Consider the following 19642-nt stretch of genomic DNA (forward strand, 5'->3'; position numbering starts at 1 on the left):
AAAAAATTAATAAATTAATAAAAAATGTATAATAATAAATAAAAAAATGTAATTAAATAATAAAGATATAATAAAATAAAGAAATATATAACTATATAATAAAAAATTTTATAAATTAAAAAAATGTAATAAATAAATAGAAAATATAGCAAATTGATAAAAATAAAGTTAAATAAAAAATTATAATTAAATAAAAAATATATAATAAATTAAAAAAATTTAACTAAGTGATAAAAAAAAATAAAAATAGAAAATAAAAAACCAATTTAATAAATTAATCCAAAATATAATTAATTATATAATTGAATTAAATTATTAAAAAAATTAAATAAATTAAATAATAAAAACTATAATTAAATAAAAAATAATAATAAATTTAAAAAATGTTAAGCAAAAAATAAATAAATTACAAAAATATAATTAAATAATAAAAAATAATTATAAGAAATTAAAAAACAATTTAATAAATTACTACAAAATATAAATAATTAAAAAAGTATATGAAATTAGCAAAAAAACAAATATGAAATATGATAATAGATGAACAAAATATAATGAAATAATAAAAATGTGATTCAATAATAAAAAATATAATTAATTAAATGCAATTGTTTCGCGGTCGATAGTCTCAGTTCCTCGTCTGTTAAAATATTTCTTGTAAATTTTTAATAAATAAATATTAATACAAAGTACAACACCTACTAAGGCTCTAAATACGTTGCTTCACTTGTTCCCTATCGATCTGGCTGGCAAAGCGATTGCAGCGAGAGCAGCGACACGCATGAATGCTATATCGAAATGGAATTAGTATCTTGGCCATTCGGCCATACTGAACAGGAACCCAGTTATCTCTTCCGACATAGACTATCATGTAAGTCTTCCATCACCACCCTTGCTATTCTCCTGTTCACTCCCAACTAGGGAAGAATGGAAGACAAATCTAACCGAAATCGATGGCCCTCTGATTATATATACAGATGGTTCAAAACAAGACGGCAAAGTGGGATTTGGAATCTTTTCCAATTCCCCTCACATCAATCTATCATTTAGATTACCCGACTACTGTAGCGTATTCCAAGCGGAAGTATGCGCTATCTGGTATGCTGCGAAAACTCTCTTAGAAAATAGAACATCACTAGAGGATATCCGCTTTTTCACCGACAGTCAAGCGGCCGTTCGAGCACTCAGCTCCTCTTATACCCACTCAGATGTGGTTCGATCCTGTCTCTTATCTCTTAACGAGATAAGTGTTCAGAATTCTGTCCAAGTTATCTGGATACCGGGTCACAGTGGATTCGAAGGTAACTGCAAAGCTGATGAGCTCGCAAGAGCCGGAGCTGCGCAATCAAATGTTAGTAACTTACCCACAATCCACATTCCGCTCTCAACATGTGAATTGCTCATTGATCGAGAATTTCACAGCATTGCTGATCGGAGGTGGCGAGTGGAAACTACTTGCGTTACGACCAGACAAATCTGGCCATCCTACAATCTGAAACAGACAAACACCCTTATAAGTCTTTCGAAACACGAACTAAGGCATATAATATCTCTTATCACCGGCCACTGCCTTTTGGGCACTCACGCACGTCGGCTCGGGGTTCCTCAAAACGACCTGTGCAGATACTGCGAGGACGAAGATGAGGAAGTATCGAGCAGACATTTGCTGTGCAGTTGTCCCGGTCTAGCCAGAAGTCGACTCGCTCTTCTAGGCTCTCCAACAATTGACAATCTTTCAGTACTCTCGGACCTGAAAATCGAATCTCTCATCAAATTCTCGAAACGAATTAATATCTTTGACCAAAATGTACAATAAAAATCTCGATTAGGTGGGAAAATCATTTAAAATAATGAGCTCTAGAGCAACACAACGGACCCAACTTGCGGTCTATGTGGCACTCCGATGTGGGGTCACCCTTAAACCAACCAACCATAATTAAATAAAAAATAATAATAAATTTAAAAAATTTTAAGCAAAAAATACATAAATTACAAAAATATAATTAAATAAAAAAATATATAAGAAATTAAATAACAATTTAATAAATTAATACAAAATATAAATAATTAAAAAAGTATATAAAATTAGCAAAAAACAAACATGAAAAATGATAATAGATGAACAAAATATAATGAAATAATAAAAATGTAATTCAATAATAAAAAATATAATTAATTAAATGCAATTGTTTCGCAGTCGATAGTCTCAGTTCCTCGTCTGTTAAAATATTTATTGTAAATTAATTTTTAATAAGTAAATATTAATAATAATAAATGAATATTAAGAATAATAAGTAAATATTAATAATAATAAATAAATATTAATTAAATTCAATAAAAATTAAAATTAAACATTTTATTATTTAATAATTTCTAAAGTTAAAAATTCACAGCTTTTATTATAAGTTTGATGCTTTGCAGCTTTGCTTATTCCTTTGAATCGTTCAAAATATGATTTAAACGAGAATAAAATAGAACTTAAGCTGGTTCACGAGGAAGCATTTTTTAAGTTTGCCCTTTTTTCGTATTTTTGAGTTAGAAAACACAACTTTTAATAAAATTCAGATTCTTAAACTCAGCTCTTATTTTAATTTAATTAATCTAACGGCCCTCAGCGTGTTCAAAAGTTGCATTAGCGTTAAAAGCTACTTCTTCATTTTACTTAGAAATCATCTCATAATTTGTTAAATAAAGGCAGAATCAACTCTTTGTACGATTCGTGTTTAGAAAAGTAAATAACTGCCAGCTGATGGTAGTAACAGAATGTTAAAATATCGAGTGAAAAAATGTGATTTTTTCTAGCCTGAAGCGACTCGCTTTCGGTCCATCCTCATATTTGTGTGAATCCTCGTATTCCAGTGCCGTTAATTGTATGTATGTATGTGTGTAGCTTTATTTAGTTACTCACCTGGCTAAGGCATTAGAGCCCAACTGCCGACGACCGGAACTGTAAAGAAAATTGAATGAAACAAATGATTAGAAGATAAATAAAAGCGTTTTACAAGTATTTTTATAGCAGTATATTTTTTATAAAATAATAATAATAATTATAAATTTATCATATTTTTTTCAAAATCAATAACAAAGTATGTAAATGCGTATTTTTGAATTTTTTTGCTTGTGCTAACTTCAATTTCTTTAACATCGCTACTCGTAGCTCATGAATAAGCCAAGTCTTTAATATAAAATATAAAAATAAAATATAAAAATAAAAACTAAAAATAAAAATAAAAAATGAAAAATAAAAATAAATGTTTGTGTTTGCATTATCTACTCCACTCAGGTGTGAAAATGTCCCTACTCAATCTACTTGAAGGCATTTTCCTACGTCATCAAAATCATATTTTCGCGTCAATCGCAAGGGATTCGTTTATCCATAAGCGTTCAATGCGAGCCAAAAATATACATAATTCCAATATAAAGTTAAAAATAGTCTAAAGGTAATTCATGGAAAATGATTTTTATTATATCTGTAGTAGGGGTGTTGATTTTTTGCTGAAATAATCTTACAAAGCGCGCTGAGTAAAAATTTCCAAATAATTAAAGACAAAATTATAATTTTATTATTTGTACTCCCTTGGAAGCGGATTTTCATAATTAAAATTTTTGTATGCAGAAATTGTTAATCTCATATAAAAACTGGGAAGTTAGCGAAAAAGGCACATAAATTTATTACAACAAGAACTCATGTCATTCAACTTTTACTGTCGAAATAATTCTCAATTATTACGTTAATGCCCGGTTTTTTTTCCTTGTTCACTCCTCTTGGGAGCATTGGGCCTCGGTCTTGCGTTGGTTTCACTAATATGTTTTTGATTTCTGACAGAGAAGGTAATTAGCCTGCCGCTACCAGTCCCTAACTTAGGAGCAATGCCTTCTTACTGCTTGGAGCGCCATCTGTGTTTCCCATTGTTCTGGCAGAAGGATCGCACAGATGGTTAAGGACTTCGCTAAATTTCATGTGTCTGCGCTATTACCGCGATCGCCCGCTTCCTCTTGCAGGCGCCACTGATGCAATGTGTAATTGTTTGTCGCCCGGTTATTATTTAAAAAAAATCCCGATTCGTGATAGAGAAAAAATATATTAAACTGCACTTTAGAACCCTATTCGCTTAATCCTATGCGTCAATTTACAAACACTAAAAAGGCTAAAAATCGGAACAAATCGTGTGTCCAAATTTTTATATATTATATATTTTTTTTATTCATTTTATGGAATGAACCTGGGGTCTGAAACCTGCTGTGGTCCTGATCGATATACACAGCACTTATCAGACCAATCATCATGGTTACGTCCACAATCCGGGAACTATACAGGCTGCAAAGAAGTGTATGTTCACGCATCACGGGTGCCATGAGTACAACCTCTGGTGATGCCCTAAATGCTATGCTTGATTTGATCCCTTGGATCTTAAGATACAACAGGAAGCAATAAAAGCAATGTGTAGACACCATAAATATGGATCCTGGCATGAAGGCGGTGTTTCGGGACACAGAAAAATCTTTGGGTTGCCATCTGAGCAGAATCCACTGTTTTTGGCACCTAAGGACGACCTGATACGAATAGGAAATTTGATGCCAGATTCAGATTCAGATCACGCAATGGAGCAATCCAGAACGCATTCAATGAGGTTTGATGGATATTTTCTTTACCGATGGGTCCAAGAATGAAATAGGGTCTGGAGCCGGATGGTACTTAAACGATAGTAATAAGTATCCCTATGCTATGGGAGAAATGGCAACTGTTTTCCAAACGGAAGTTTTTGCCATCCTGAAAGTAGCCGAATGGATAATCGAGAGGAGATGGAACGGGAAACAGATTGGAATTTTCAGTGACGGTCAGGCTGCACTGAAGGCCCTGGAGAACGTGAAGCAAACCTCAAAGATTGTTCAAGAATGTAAGAAGAAGCTTAATTATGTCGCAAGACAAAACAGGCTTGTACTTATATGGGTTCCGGGACACTCCGGCGTTCAAGGAAACGAAATTGCCGATGAATTGGGTAACCATGGATCAGCGGTTCCCCTACAAGGGCCAAAGCAATTAATCGGAATCAGTTTTACAGGAATCATGAATTGGATCAGCGAGTATGTATGCAATTCACATAAAGAGCGATGGTCCGGTCTAGAACGCTGTAGAACTGCAAAGTATTTCGTGACAAGTCCGAACAGAAACTGTGGAAACATGGAAGAAAAGACTCGCTATTATGAGAGGACACAACCCTTGGGGTCAGCATATAATCACCATTGGAATCATTGAGGACCCAATGTGCCTGTCTTGTTTGGAGGAGGCGGATAGCACTGAGCACTTTCTCTGTGAGTGTCCTGCCTTTGCTAGAGCACGGCTACGAGTTTTGGGTTCCGATGTCGTAAGAATGAGTAATATTCGTTCTCTAAAACTGGGGTATATTTACAGACTTAACAAAGAACCTGGAAAATTCTCACAGGTCTAACTATCTCTATCTCTGTCTCTATTCTGTCCCATCTTTTCCCTTCTGCTACTTCTCTCTTTCCCTCCAGAGCACTAAATATAATGGGCTTTTTAGCCTGCTTGTTTTTGGAGCCGCCAAATCTCTCTGGTTACGTATTCTGTTTTGTAAAATAACCGAAAATCATTTTCATTCTATTCAATTGCAATTTGACTGCGCTTTCACGGCTGTTATTGCTAATTGCCAATTTTTTCCTACTCTCAAATTGGCCCACCTTAATATGCAAACACGTACATATGCACGAGTATGTGTGCACAATAAAAGCAAAAATTAGCAAGAAAAAATATGAACTAATTGGAAATCATGGTTAAAGCGGCAGGAGGTTTGACACGTGCCGAGGAAAACACAAAAAAAAGGCAAATTTATGTGAAAAAGATAAAACTAAAAGGCAGCTAATTAAATTTAATACAAAGGCATTAGTTGATAATCGACGATGTAAACATGCCAGGTATCCGTAATTGAACATTTCCACAAAACTTAATAAAGCCGGATTAAAATTATTCCTTGGTGAAAGGCGAAACAATGCAGACAATTTGTAAATGCATTCGAAAATTTCAATAGTTGATATTTGCTGGCAAATTTTCAAATAGCAAGGAAATTTTCAAGTGGCGAGGAAATTTTGAAGTATTTTTCGCGCATTAAATTTTTTTGTGCTAACGTTGAGGAAAAACACACAAAAAAATATACAAGGTAGCACAAAATTAGTAGTCCAATTTTTTTTTTAATAATTTTTTCACTGAAATTTTTTACCTTTTACGCTCCATTGCTTGTCTGTTTGTACACTGCAGCTATGAAATATGAAAAAACAAAAACCTGATTCGTGATGGAACAAAATGATATTAAACTGCGCTTTAGAATCCAAATCCTATTCAGCAATTTGCAAACACCAAAAAGGATAACAATCGGAACAAAAGGAACAAATCCAACCCAATGTGTCCAATTTTTTCTCATCAACTTTGACCAGTTACTACGAGAGACGTTTGAAAAGTCCGAGCAAAGTCAGAATGTCAGTCAAATGGCACAACTGGCGTTTAGTTTAGCATCTCTTGGAAGAACGCAAAAACCAAGTTTCAGCCAGATCGGTCTTTTTTTTCTGCAAACTGCAGCTATGAAATATGATTGGCGTACGGCATTTGCAAAAATTTAGATCTTCAGGTGATTAATTTTGCGCCACCTTATACACACACATATGTAGATATATGTATAAAGGGGGTGAATTTGGAGCTCTAAGCCCCAAAAAATTTTTTTTTTTTTTTAATATGTCTGTATGTATGCGCAAACCTTAAAATTTTTTTTAGCATTCGCTAATTGTCTAAAAAAAATTAATTTGTTTTAAGTTTGCTTTATTGCTTTTATTTGCTTCAAATACAAAAATAAAAACAATCCATATTACGGCTACAGCGGCTTTCGCTATTGTTTGTTGCTCATAGCTCACATTGTCGTTGACCTCATTAACCCACTTAACTGCGCGTTCGTCATATGGTTTTGTGGCAGTATAAATGAGAGAATCCAAAAAAATGTTATTAGCAGGGATATACGAGTATTGTGTATTAGAATTTGAAATTTGAGAATAAGAATAAAAAAATTTGTAAAAAATTAATTATGAGTCAAAAGAGAAAAGCTTTGTGTTTTGAGTAGAAGCAGGGAGCAGTTACAGCTGATGAACAAAAGACGGCAGTTTCTAGGTGTACAAGTAATCAACAATTAAGAACAAAAACAAATAATTAAGTCTGAAAATGAATTCGTATAAATAAATTTTTAGTTAAAAGAACAGAAGAAATACAAAATGAAATATTTAAATTAAATTTGAAAGAACAAAAAATTTAAAATTAACGCGTACGAGTATAACAAAGCTCTCAAGATATAAAAATACAAAAGAAAGCATTTAAATTGGATTTGCCAAAAAAAAACCTAATTGTTTATATCTTTAAATTTATCATAAACTAAAATTGGTGTACAACTTGAAGGCATTGAAGACGTTAAGCGTAATAATTTCAGCGCTCTTGTCGGATTGGTTATTATTATTGTTGAGAGGATCACTGCGATCTGAAAGATGGAAGAGATTGGTTTCATTTATTTATTATTATTATTCTTGATTGGCTGTTTGTACACTGCGACCTGAAGAGATCTATTGTCCAGCCATTTAGCCTACTCGAACAGTTTTAAGCTATTAATAAATTCTAAACCTGCTGTTCTGCCAGGAGGTTTGGATCTATAGCCCCATTTCCCAGGTAGTTTAAGTTGCGTCGTGCCACTGCTGGGCAGTCGCATAGAATATGTTCTCCTGTTTATTTTGCCTCTTTGCAGAGTCTACAGTAATCGTTTTCTATCGCACCTATCTTTTTCATGTGATCATGATTAAGTTTACAGTGTCCTGTTAGTAGTTCAGTGTAAAGTTTTATGTCCTTTCTGCTTGGGTTAAGGATTGCTTGCTTCTGCCTTTATGATTTCTGCATCTATGAGTCTTTTCGATTGCCGCATGCCCGACTGGGCTCTCCAGTAATCGATTAGGCCTCGTTGTTCCTGCTCACGCAGAAAGGCACTTTTGAAGCTGTTATTTATCCCGTAAAAAGGTTCAGGACCTATGAAGGGAGTGTTTGCGCCCTTTTTCGCTAAAGTGTCCGCAATTTCATTCCCTTCGTATGAGGGGCACGTCCATGAACCCACATCAAGGTAACAAAGTTTCTTGACGCTAGGGTGTTGAGGATTTTAAAACGTTCCCAGATCAACTTTGATTGGTATGAGAAGCTATCCAACGATTTTAGAGCTGCTTGACTGTCAGAGAGAATGTTAATATTGGCACCGCGCGTGGCTCTCCGGAAACATTCTCTGGCACACAGCTCTAAGGCGTGGGCCGCCGCCTGGAAAATGGAAGTGGTTTTCATATTTCAATTGCTTTTTTGAAATGTGGTCTGACAATTCCAGCCCCGGCACTACCGTCTTCCATTTTGAACCCATCAGTAAACATCTGTATTTCATCAAAATTGGCCATATCTGCGACCATTGTCCATGTGAAGACCATTTTTTGAAGGCTGACAACTTTTTGAGCGAACCTCGTATGGCCAAGGAAAAATTTTTATTTTTTAGCAATTGATCAAAAACTAAAATACTCAAAACAAAAGTAAAAACTCCTTTTTCATTTCCGTTTTACACGCTTCTAAAAAAAAACACCCAAAAAACACCCTTGCAAATGAGGGCTTTAATGTACGTTTTTAATGTATTTTTGTTGTTATTATTGCATTCAGATATCGGATCAAAACTTCAGTTAATAAATTTTATCAAAAGCAAGGTTTTTTCTAAGCAAAGTGCACATAATTTTATTTGGCTATTGGTTAAAAGCCATTTGAACCATTGAGAACTTTTCATTGTCCAAACCCAGAGTTCAGGTGTTTTTATATCGGAATATCTGCACTCCACTCTGAAGTAATGCGAAAGCGGTTCCAGGGTGGGTGACGGCTCCAAACAAGGGCGAGTTTTTTAGTCTCCAGACCTACCACTGCTGTGATGGTAGCTTCCAGCTACATTGGGAACCTCTTCATCCGCAATAAAAAAACAGAAAAAAAACTATAGCTGCGGAAAAAATAAGCACTTAGAGCGATTTCACGTCAAGTGATTCAAGTATTTGGGACATTGTCGTAAATATTTCCGAAAATTGGTTTATTTGTAAAGTTGAGTATGATAAGAAGTAAACTGAAACAAGTTTAGAACAATAATTTACAATTTTGAAATTTATTCAAGGTTGAAAACTTTCGTGCAGAGGTTTTTAAAGCTTTTTAAAGATCTTCGGTGGTAACATTTTAAATTGTTTAGGGTAAAATGTGTTCTTTAAAAAAGAAAAAAAAAATGTATTTTATTTGTGTTCAAAATTATTGGGGACTAATATTTTTGGTAATTTTGAAAAACACCCCCACCCAATGAGATTTATTCAATGTTGGTACAGTAAAATACCTACGCTTCTTTTAACATTTTTAAATTTTTTGGCATAAAATGTGCTCTTTAAAAAAATTTGTTTTTGTTTAAAATTATTGGGAAACATTTTGTTTGTTTTTTGTACTCTGTGCACTTTTCTAATATAATATTTCACTTTACCAAAATTTTTGTAAAATATAAATATAATACAAAGTGGCGCAGAATTTACAATTTTAAGATTTATTCAATCTTAAAAATTTTGGAATGCAATTTTTAAAGCGAAATACCTTCGCTTCTTTTTAGCATTTCAAAGATGTTTAGGATAAATTAAGCAATTTAAAAAATTTATTTTGAAGAAAAAATTTATTTTGGGGAAAAAATTGTTTTTTGTTCAAAATTATTAAGAAATATTTTTTTTTATAATTTTTGGAAACCCAAACTTTTTTTCTTTTCTTTTTTATTAATAGCGGAGACTAAGCTCAGTAATTCCCGAAAGTCTCATAGTGGCATACTCATAACTGTTCGAGTTACATATATTCAAATGCATACAGCGAATGAGAATATTTTTTTAAAATTACCATACATTCTAAAGAAATTTATTCAAAAAAAAAATTGGGCGATTAATTTTGCGCCCCTTTGGTTTGGGTCTTTGCTAAAACAAAAGTTATTTTGGAAAAATTTCTGTAAAATATGCATATAATAGAAAGTGGCGCAAAATTATCGCCCAATTTTATTTTTGAATAAATTTCTTTAAAATTATTTTTTTAATAACAGTTTTATTGAATAAAATAAAAAAGATTTTTAGTGTGCTGTTTGTCTACAACGGCTGTCTAATTCACAAGTGTCAAATATGATTGATGTACAACGCTATTTGCAAGAATTATAAATCTGCCGATAAGGTGATTAATTTTGTGCCACCTTGCTCATATGCATGTATGCAAACAGGTATTTCATTCAACTCTCTTGCTATTGTAAAGAAAATACCAGTTGGTTCATCTTCAGGGTGGGTGAGATATTCGAGAGAGCCAGCATTTGATGAACTTTTTAGCTGTCACTTAAGTATCGTCAAGACGGGTCTTATTTAAATTTAAAAAAAATTTAATTTAATTCAAAACTACGTCTGAATGTATATTTCAAATTCGCATTGCTTAATCTTACTTAATCAAATTTAATCATCAATTATATTTTTAAATTTTTGGGGCAAAATTAATATTTGATGGTTTTTTCAATTCCGATTTATACTTTTCATTATTCAAAAATAATTATTTTTATAAATCGTTTATAATTTTTTATATAACTTTACTATAATTTAATAAAACTTAAATCAATTAATTTAAAATATATTCGTACACCCGGTGACGAAAAAGGTACACACCCGAAAGAAGAAATTTCGTCTGCTGTTAAATACTTTACATTCTTTAAAATAAAAATACTAGTGCCGAAGCTATTACCGCATTTGTTTCTTATTTTTTTATTACTTGATTGCTTGCAGCCAAAATAGAAAGCACGAAATAAAATCAATGTTGATTTGCCATTGAAAATTTTGGCTCAATGCCGGAAGGTCAACGCAGGTGAGTGGGAGAAGTATTTGCAGAAGTGATGGCGAGGATGATTTTGATGTGGCTAAATTTGCTGTTAAGCGGAAATTAAATAGAAGCATCAATTGAGGCGACAATTTGTTAAACATATAGTATATTTATAAGTAATTGCAAGGTGGCGCAAAATTGATCATTCAATTAATAACTTTTGAATATTTTTTTTACTAAATAAAAAAATGATTTTGAGTAATGGAAATCTTTATATTATATCTTGCGCTTAACGCGCTTCATTGCTTGTATGTTTGTATTCTAAAGCTTCTGAACTAAAGTGTCAAATATGATTGACGTACGACGCCATTGCAAAAATCTTCCGATAAGGTGATTAATTTTGAGCCACCTTGTGTATATTAAGTGTTCATTTGTAGGTCGTAAATAGAAGGAAGAAACATTTTAAGTAAAGAAATAGTAAAAAAAAATGATTGCAAGGGGCCGCCGTAGCCGAATGGGTTGGCGCGTGACTACCTTTCGAAATTCAGAGAGAGAACGTAGGTTCGAATCTCGGCGAAACACCAAAATTAAGAAAAACATCTCTCTAATAGCGGTCGCCCCTCGGCAGGTAATAGCAAACCTCCGAGTGTATTTCTGCTATGAAAAAGCTCCTCATAAAAATATCTGCCGTTCGGAGTTGGCTTAAACTGTAGAAACATCAAGACGCACGCCACAAATAGGAGGAGGAGCTCGGTCAAACAGCTTAAAGAAGTGTACGAGCCAATTATATATATGTATATATAAATGACTGCAAGTTCACTTCTAGTTTCAAAATGAATTACAAAGCTTAAAACTTCACCTTTATAAATTAGTAGGGAGAAGTAAGAAAGGCTAAAATAGGTTCGAACCGCACATTTATAAGGGCAACCGGGAATGCGTTCTACATACTCAAGATAATTAATACTCAAGTCATTTCTGATTAATTTTATGATATGATAAGATGTCTAAAACTCAGCCGTTTTCGAGATATTTCATTTTAAAGATTATGAAAAAAAAAATATTTATTTATTTATTTTTTTGCCTTTGCCACTTTTTGTTAAATCTCAGTGCAAGGGTTCGATTTTTTTGCTGTTTTTAGTTAAAGTGTGCATCAGTTAATAAAAATAAACAATAAAATTTAAGCTAAGCACTGACTGTTAGAAATGGCTGTTTGATAAAGCAGAATTTTTTTGAGTTCAAATACTGAGACGTCTTCCAAAGGCGATGACTATTTTAAGAAAGCTTTAGATTTAAATTTTCTCAAAGGTATAATTTGTAACCAATTAAGGGAAATCTTGAAATGCTTTGTAGCATAATTGCTTTCACACACGCGCACAAATATGTAAATATGTGACATTTTTGACCAACACCTTTTTGAGGTTATAAAGTTTAATTGGTTAATTTTTCAGTACATTTTTTAGCAACGTTACTTCACACATTTTATTTAATTTTTGAAAATTGTTCAGTAGGTAATTTTTTGGGTAATTGCATAACCTGAGTACTCGTATAATCGGCTAATTTAAGCATTTTTATGGAGAGTCAAGCGGCTCGAGAAAATAGTAGGCAATTTCGTAGACCAGTGACCTCATGCAATTACCCAACGGTTTGGTGATTGTTGTACCACTTGAAACTGGATGAAAAGGGGTACAAAATAATAAATGAAAATTATGAAAAAATTTGCTCAGCTTCTGTCATGAACTATGCCCCGTTGAAACATATATTTAGAGAGGTCACTGCCCACAGAGCCTCGCTGTGTCCGAAGAAAATGAGAACTGAAAGGAATGTTAATCTGCTTTTTAAAAGGAGAAAGAGAAAAAAAAAAGACACAAAATCAAAGCTAGAAGCTTGGAGATCTTGAGAAGCTGGAAAAGTAGTAAAAATTCCATAGTTGGTTTGAGCTATGCGACAAATGCAGGAATAAGAACGATGCTCCGAAGATTGAATAAGAGATATATTTCTATTTTCCATTAATAGCAGATACAAGGCAAAAACTAAAAATGGCCAGGCACCAGACATAATATGGAATGAAATGATATAAACCAGCTATTGCGATTAGAAAGAACCATAATGAGAAAAACCTACAGTCCTATTCGGCTTGAAAACGGCACGCATCCGTTACAACGAAATTGAAAACCTTATTCGTGGTTAAAATGTAATACGTTTTATTAAAGCAAAGATAGATTGGCCACATCATAAGAATGCCCAACGAAAGAATCCAAAAAAGGGTGTTTACTTTGCTTCCAATTGGAGGAAGAAAAAGAGGCTGACCAAGAAAGAGATGGCTTTATGACGTAAATGCAGACTTAAAAGCGATGAACGTTCGTAATTGGAGAAATGAGGCAAGAGAGAGACTGAATTGGAGTAGGATTGTTGATGAAAACTGTGAAGCTAAGAGAGAGAGAGGAACCAGACACTCCAGTTTAAGACGACGGTATCGATGTCGTCTGGTCCGTTCGATAACTTTTGTCTCATTTGAAGGCATTTTCATAATTTCATAATTACCGTACCTACTAGTAAGCAACTTGCACAGCTCATTTTCACAAACCTATCTTGAATTTTTAGGCGAATTTGGTGCCTTCAGAAAAATTTTGAAAACGCTTTAAAAGGTCATAACGGGCACCATTGATCCTAAAGGCGAGCTGCAAACCTCATCCATATGTCTAATAAACGAGTCGTGTCATATGTGGGCTATATGATACATGCGATAGAATCTCTCATGCAAAGCCTCGGAATTTCAGGCTCTAGGCTAAAGACGAGTGCGTTCTGCCAATGTTTTGACGGAACACAATACTCTACCTATGGTGTAATGGTGTGGGAAGATGGAAGTCTATTAACAATTGAAGGTGACCAATTGCTAAGGTGGAGAGAACACTTTGGTGAAATCCTTAATCAACAAAATGACTCAAATGACCCCCTGCTGGGATATTTAAACCATAATTCCTCCTTGTCGGCGAAAATATCTTCTTCCCCACCATCCAAACAGGAGATATCCGCTGGAATAAAAGCCCTCAAAAACAATAAAGCTGCCGGCTGCGACCGTCTACCAGTTGAAATTTTTAAGGCTTGCCCAGAACAGACTGCAAATCTTCTTCAGCCTATTTTCAATGCAATCTGGGACGAAGAAGAACTCCTCATTCGTCATGTGCTTCACATTCTTCCAATACCGCCAAAATCTCCAAATTTGAATCACATCGAACATTTGTGGGATGAGCTCGGTAGGCATGTCACTAAAATTAACCTAACAAGCAAAACCCAACTAAAAGAGATGCTCCAATAGGAATGGCGAAATTTGGGTTCAAAGGTGACTAAAAAATTAGGCAAATATTGAAGTCATCAAGCAAAATAGAAATAACTATTGAAATTTCATTGCCTTTCACTTAAAAATACGAAGAATTTTTTCATTTTGGCGCCATTTTGGTACCTACCCTACTGATGGTGAAGGAAGACGAAATGAGGAATCTCCTGTATAAGTTATGCTTTGGAAATTGCTAAAAACTCTCCAGCCATGAAATTATTTTATGGAATACCCTGAATCTGGATGTGGCGCGAAGTCTGCATAGTTCAAGCCTTGAATTCAAGTTAAATAATAAATAAATAAATAAAAGTGAACTTTCCGCAAACAATAGCTAAGCACTAAAAGTATTCTATTATGAAAAAACCTTTCATACAAATTTAAGTATGCGTTTCGGTGCCTTTATTAAGCTAGTGATTTGGTTGGCTGGCTGGCTGAAAGCCATCACATAGACCTATTAGTCCTTAGTGGTACCAGATGGAGCTTGACCCATACATTTCCTTGTAGTAGACTTCTTGTAATAAGAATCTAAGTAAGCTCTGAAGCTCTAACTCCGAGAGACATTCTAACCTCTCATATTGTAGAGCTCCTAAACATATCATTCGGGTTCTAGCTAATGCAGGGCAAAAACATAGAAGGTGTTCAAGAGTTTCCCTCTCTTCCAATTCATTGCAAAATCTGCAGCTATCTTTGTTTGGGATTCCCACCTTGTACGCGTGTTCCGCTAACAAATTGAGACCTGTCAGTATACCCACGATAGTTCTGCTTTCCCTTTTAGACAGGGCTAGTACGAATCTGGCGAATTTATCTGCATTCTGCATGATTTTCGCGGTTTTACAAATGGCTGGATTATTCCACCTCCTGTGTATCCGTATTTTCTCGTCCGCAGAGATGTCATTGTTTTCCGTTTTTAAAGGTTTCAGTATGTCGTTTTCTTGTCCGAATTGTATTATATGTAAACAGCGCTTTTGGCAATCTCATCTACAATTTCGTTTCCTGCAATGCCCTTACGTCGGGGTACTCAACAGATGTGTATCCGTCGGTCTGCGGCTAGTCTCTCTATAGCTTGCCTGATCCTAAGAACGTTTTTGGTTGAAATTTCATTTGAGTTTATTGCCTTTATTGCCGCTTGACTGTCAACGTATATATTTATGTTGGAGTTGCTCGATGCCCTTGCTACCACAAAGACTTTTGCTTGAAAAATACTGCAATGGTCAGGGAGTTTAATTGGCCGCCCGATGTCCAGCTCTGCGCAATAAATCCGTGCACCTACTCCGTCCATCATTTTCGAGCCATCAGTAAATATATTAAGCGTATTGGGGCTAGGTCTCAAACCTCTTTTCCACCCCTATTCTTCTATTGTTGTTCGGAATCTCTTCACTCAATTATATTTCGGAGTCATATAGTCCGTATTGGTCCGACAACTCATACCTATTGAGGTCCGAATACTTTACAGGTAAATTCACACGTTGCGTTAAGCCTTGCGGCAGATCTCGCTGCTAGACCTTCTGCCGCAATGTCAATCGGTGATAGGTTGAGTATTCTTTCAAGTGCTGCCGTAGGATTAGTTTTAATAGAGACATAGTACTATACTATATTTCCATTTATAAGAAAAATGAATTCTTATATTACAAATTTTAGTAGAAGTTTGACCCAAACCTACCAAGGTTGCATTCGCTAACAATCGTCGTTTTTATTATTATTATCATCATCAAGAATAAATGTGCGATCACAAATTGAGATTACGTAAAGCGGCTGCTAAAGTTTTTGTTTGCCAAGTTTTGGTTTTGAAAAGAAAAAACAAATCGCCGAAGCGTTGCCAACAGCAATTTAGCTAGCTAATTCTCATTGTTACATAAGCCAAATGTAAAAGATGCAAAATAAATTGCCGACAGTTCATTGACTTTCGAGTACACCTGTCACCCAATGGCCAACGACAGCCAATTTTATTACAACATGCATACATACATATGCATACATTTTTATGGCCATGCTTGCCGGTGTAGAGCACTTGCTGCTGAGGAGCAGCAAATGAGGAAAGGAAAGCGTAGACAGCAGATGGGTTGAATAATAAATATCACTCGAATATTATGAGAAAATAGTTGGAATTAAGAGTGTAATGAAATATTATATTTAATTATTAGAAAATAAAGGAAACCTTTTCATATATGCACAAAGGTGTTGGAGTGAGGTGATATGCGCACACATATTACATAAGGACAACAATAACTTAAATTTAGAAAAAAAATTATATTTTCATATTTGTTTTATTTTTTTGCTTTCTTTTTCTGTTTACTTTGTGTAGGTATTACTGGCTTTTGTCATTGCGGTCATTAAAGCGGAAATATTCGCGAATGAATAGTTTTAGTTGTGAGCTGAGCAGAAGAGAAGACGAAAAAACGCAAAAAGAAATATTAAAAAGCGAATAAAAACGCTTCAATGAGCAGTAAACATAACACAAAAGATATGGCCAACCTAAGCGCTGGCCTAAAGAAAATTAAAGCTTTACTCAATGACTTCACATTAATTACAGCATCCATTGTTTTGCTTGGCTGTGCGAATTTGAGTTTATGGCTGCATTGGAAAGCCATAAAAATTCATCAACTGAGTTAAAATAACTATGGCATTACATTTGCATAAAATCTATGCATACATACATACATGCATATTTATATTTGATATTAAAATATTTCTATATAAATGCGTAAATACAGTATACCTACGTACAACAAATTGGAAACGTTAAAATTTGCTTAAAAAATTTACTAATAAATAAAACTGGTAAGCAGTTAAATTAATTTAAGGTTTGAAATTTTTTTATTAGGCTTTAATGGGATATAACCCTGCGTGCACAAAATTTTACTAGAAATTCTGATTAAAAAGTTTGAGATTTTGACTGAAATTTGTTGATTTTTTTTTTGCAATTTGTCTTAAACTTTAATCTACATAATTTTGTAAAAGAATGAGCTATGTTGTCATAAAAAAATTATTAAAATTAAAGAGGAATCAAATAAATTGTCAAAACCTATGCAATAATTATTAAACACATTGCATATACAATTTAAAAGCATACCCTAGGGCGACTAAGGATTTTTGAATTTATGCATTTTTGAAGCAGATATTTAGAACTGAATGGCATGGTTTACGCGCTTAAATTAATTTTTAAAAGCACATTTTGGGTTGCCCTGGTCATTACCTATATTGAAGACATTCACTTTTTTTTCTTTTAGCCGAATGCCGCTTTGAAGCCCTACGGAGTTCACAAAATATATGGCTAAAAAGAAAGAGACAGCGTACTACGGATTGTATTGTATAGTGTGATATGGAGCAGTATTGCCAGTGAAGGCTCTGGACCAATACATGCCGTTGAGGGAATAAAGCGCTCACCCCAGCATATTTCGATACCCAACAATGTTTTTGGTAACACTTTTAAATTGAAGCTAGCCCACCAAAGCACCCACGACAGTTAGTTCTACGTTACCGAAAAGATCCGCATTTACGAGTATATCGCGCCAAGATGAAGGGCGCAATGAGGAATGATACTGAATGAAAGAGGAACTTAACAACAATGCAGGCGACTGTATGATGAAACTAAAGTAGCTAAAAAGTAAGGTAAGATATAAATCCAGATTCAAAATTACTAAGTCTACCATAAAAGACAAATATTCCAACAAAAAACGAATGCGTTACCAATTTTAAAAGATGTGCAGAAAAGTGATGCCGCACCAAGAAAAATATTTAAAAATTTACCGAGACCGAGTTTATTTTCGCCCAACCCAAAACCTAAATAGCTATAAAAATTAGCACAAGTCAGACTATGGCGAGCCATGCATTTCCACTACAGTTGGATCTGGGTGCTGAAAAAACCGACCTGGGGTTATTATCCTTGCAAAATGTATGCTTCTTTTTAGGAAATCCACCTCACCTTTAGAGAACAAGATATCCTAGCTGCGTAGACTTCAATTTAAAGAGCAGTTTGTAAAGGGACGATAAAATATTTAACCAAAAAAAGAGTTACATTTAAGAAAATAACTTCAATAACTTAAGAGATTAAGTCAAACTTTGGTTAGGTTAGATTGGACTGGTTGATTTGCAGTCACGCATAGACCGGTTCGGTCCATAGCGATAACAGATGGAGTTCATTAGTTATGCGTTTCGAAATAATACAACTTATGGGCGACTTGAAATTTTTTTGTTTACAAAATTCTTCTATATTATTTCCTTTACCTTCAAAATTTTACATTAATTTAAACCAACTTTTCTTTATTCTGTATATAATTTCCTTATTTCTACATTTTTTCATTCTCTCTGGTAGATATTCTAAAATGAAATTACTTTCAAAAAATCAGTCAATCTTACCTAGCAATCTACCACATTCTCGATAAATTTTAAAATCATTACACAAATTCGGTAGGTACACTTGTTCTCACAATTAAAGCAACGCGTATATTTTTTTTGTAAATATATAAAAATATAGTTTATATAGAGTACGTAGCTTCACAGATCAATAAATTTTAATATAAAAAAGCACAAGTTTGAAATGGCTCAAAACTGCATACCCAGAGTTTTTCTAGAAATGCTGATCAAAAAAATTATAAATTACAAAAAAATTTTAATTATAATTTTTTAGATTTTTACATTTTTAAAATTTTAAATCTTTACACAAATTTTTTTAACACGCATTTTAATTTTTAATAAAATTTTTTTAATATTTAAAATTTTTGACACTGCTTGAAACTTTCAGTTATATGTGTTTTGTTGTAGTATGAACTATATTTTTATAAAAAAATAAATAAAAAAAATAAGCAAATAGTAAAATTAACAAAGTTTCAAAAAATATTAACTTTTTACGAAAATGTTTTGAATATTTAATATTTGGAACAAAGTTTGAAACTTTGAGTCAACTAGTTTTTGCTGTAGTATGAGTTATATTTTCATAAAAAACAAAAAAAAAATTTTAAATAGACGAATAGTGAAATAGTCACAAGTGTATGTATGAATTTTAATAAATTCAATGTAAACGAAAATGAAAATGCATACCTTGGAAAGCAGAGGGGAATGGACCTCCATTGCATGGATACTCCACACCAGTGGACAAGTGAAAAAAATTTGCTTATAAAATTTATAAGAAAAAAACATTTACATGCATGTGTATGCATGTATGTATATGTGTATGCATGTAAAAAAGATACACACCAAACAATTGCCATCAATCTGTTACGCAAATTTTTTATTAATAACTCTGTTTTTTCCCCCCTTTATAAAACACGGCGGCTTTTCTCTGCCCATTCACCCAGTTTCAGGTAGACAATTTTTTTCTATTTTTTATTTTAATTTTTGCTGCGAATAAGAGTTTATGAAGCGTAACCTGATTTGTGGAAATTTTCAAA

General features: G+C 33.5%; 1 protein-coding gene across 1 annotated transcript in view; it reads right to left on the bottom strand.

Annotated features, from left to right (window-relative positions):
- The window catches only part of LOC129242144 (uncharacterized), a 228347-nt gene that overhangs the window by 71662 nt on the left and 137043 nt on the right, over positions 1 to 19642 (bottom strand). The window contains exon 7 of the mRNA XM_054878706.1: positions 2909 to 2947. Coding sequence (XP_054734681.1) covers positions 2909 to 2947 — 39 coding nt within the window. The remainder of the gene's footprint in view (positions 1 to 2908; positions 2948 to 19642) is intronic.

This window comes from Anastrepha obliqua, chromosome 3 (genome assembly GCF_027943255.1).
Source record: "Anastrepha obliqua isolate idAnaObli1 chromosome 3, idAnaObli1_1.0, whole genome shotgun sequence".
NCBI lineage: Eukaryota > Metazoa > Arthropoda > Insecta > Diptera > Tephritidae > Anastrepha > Anastrepha obliqua.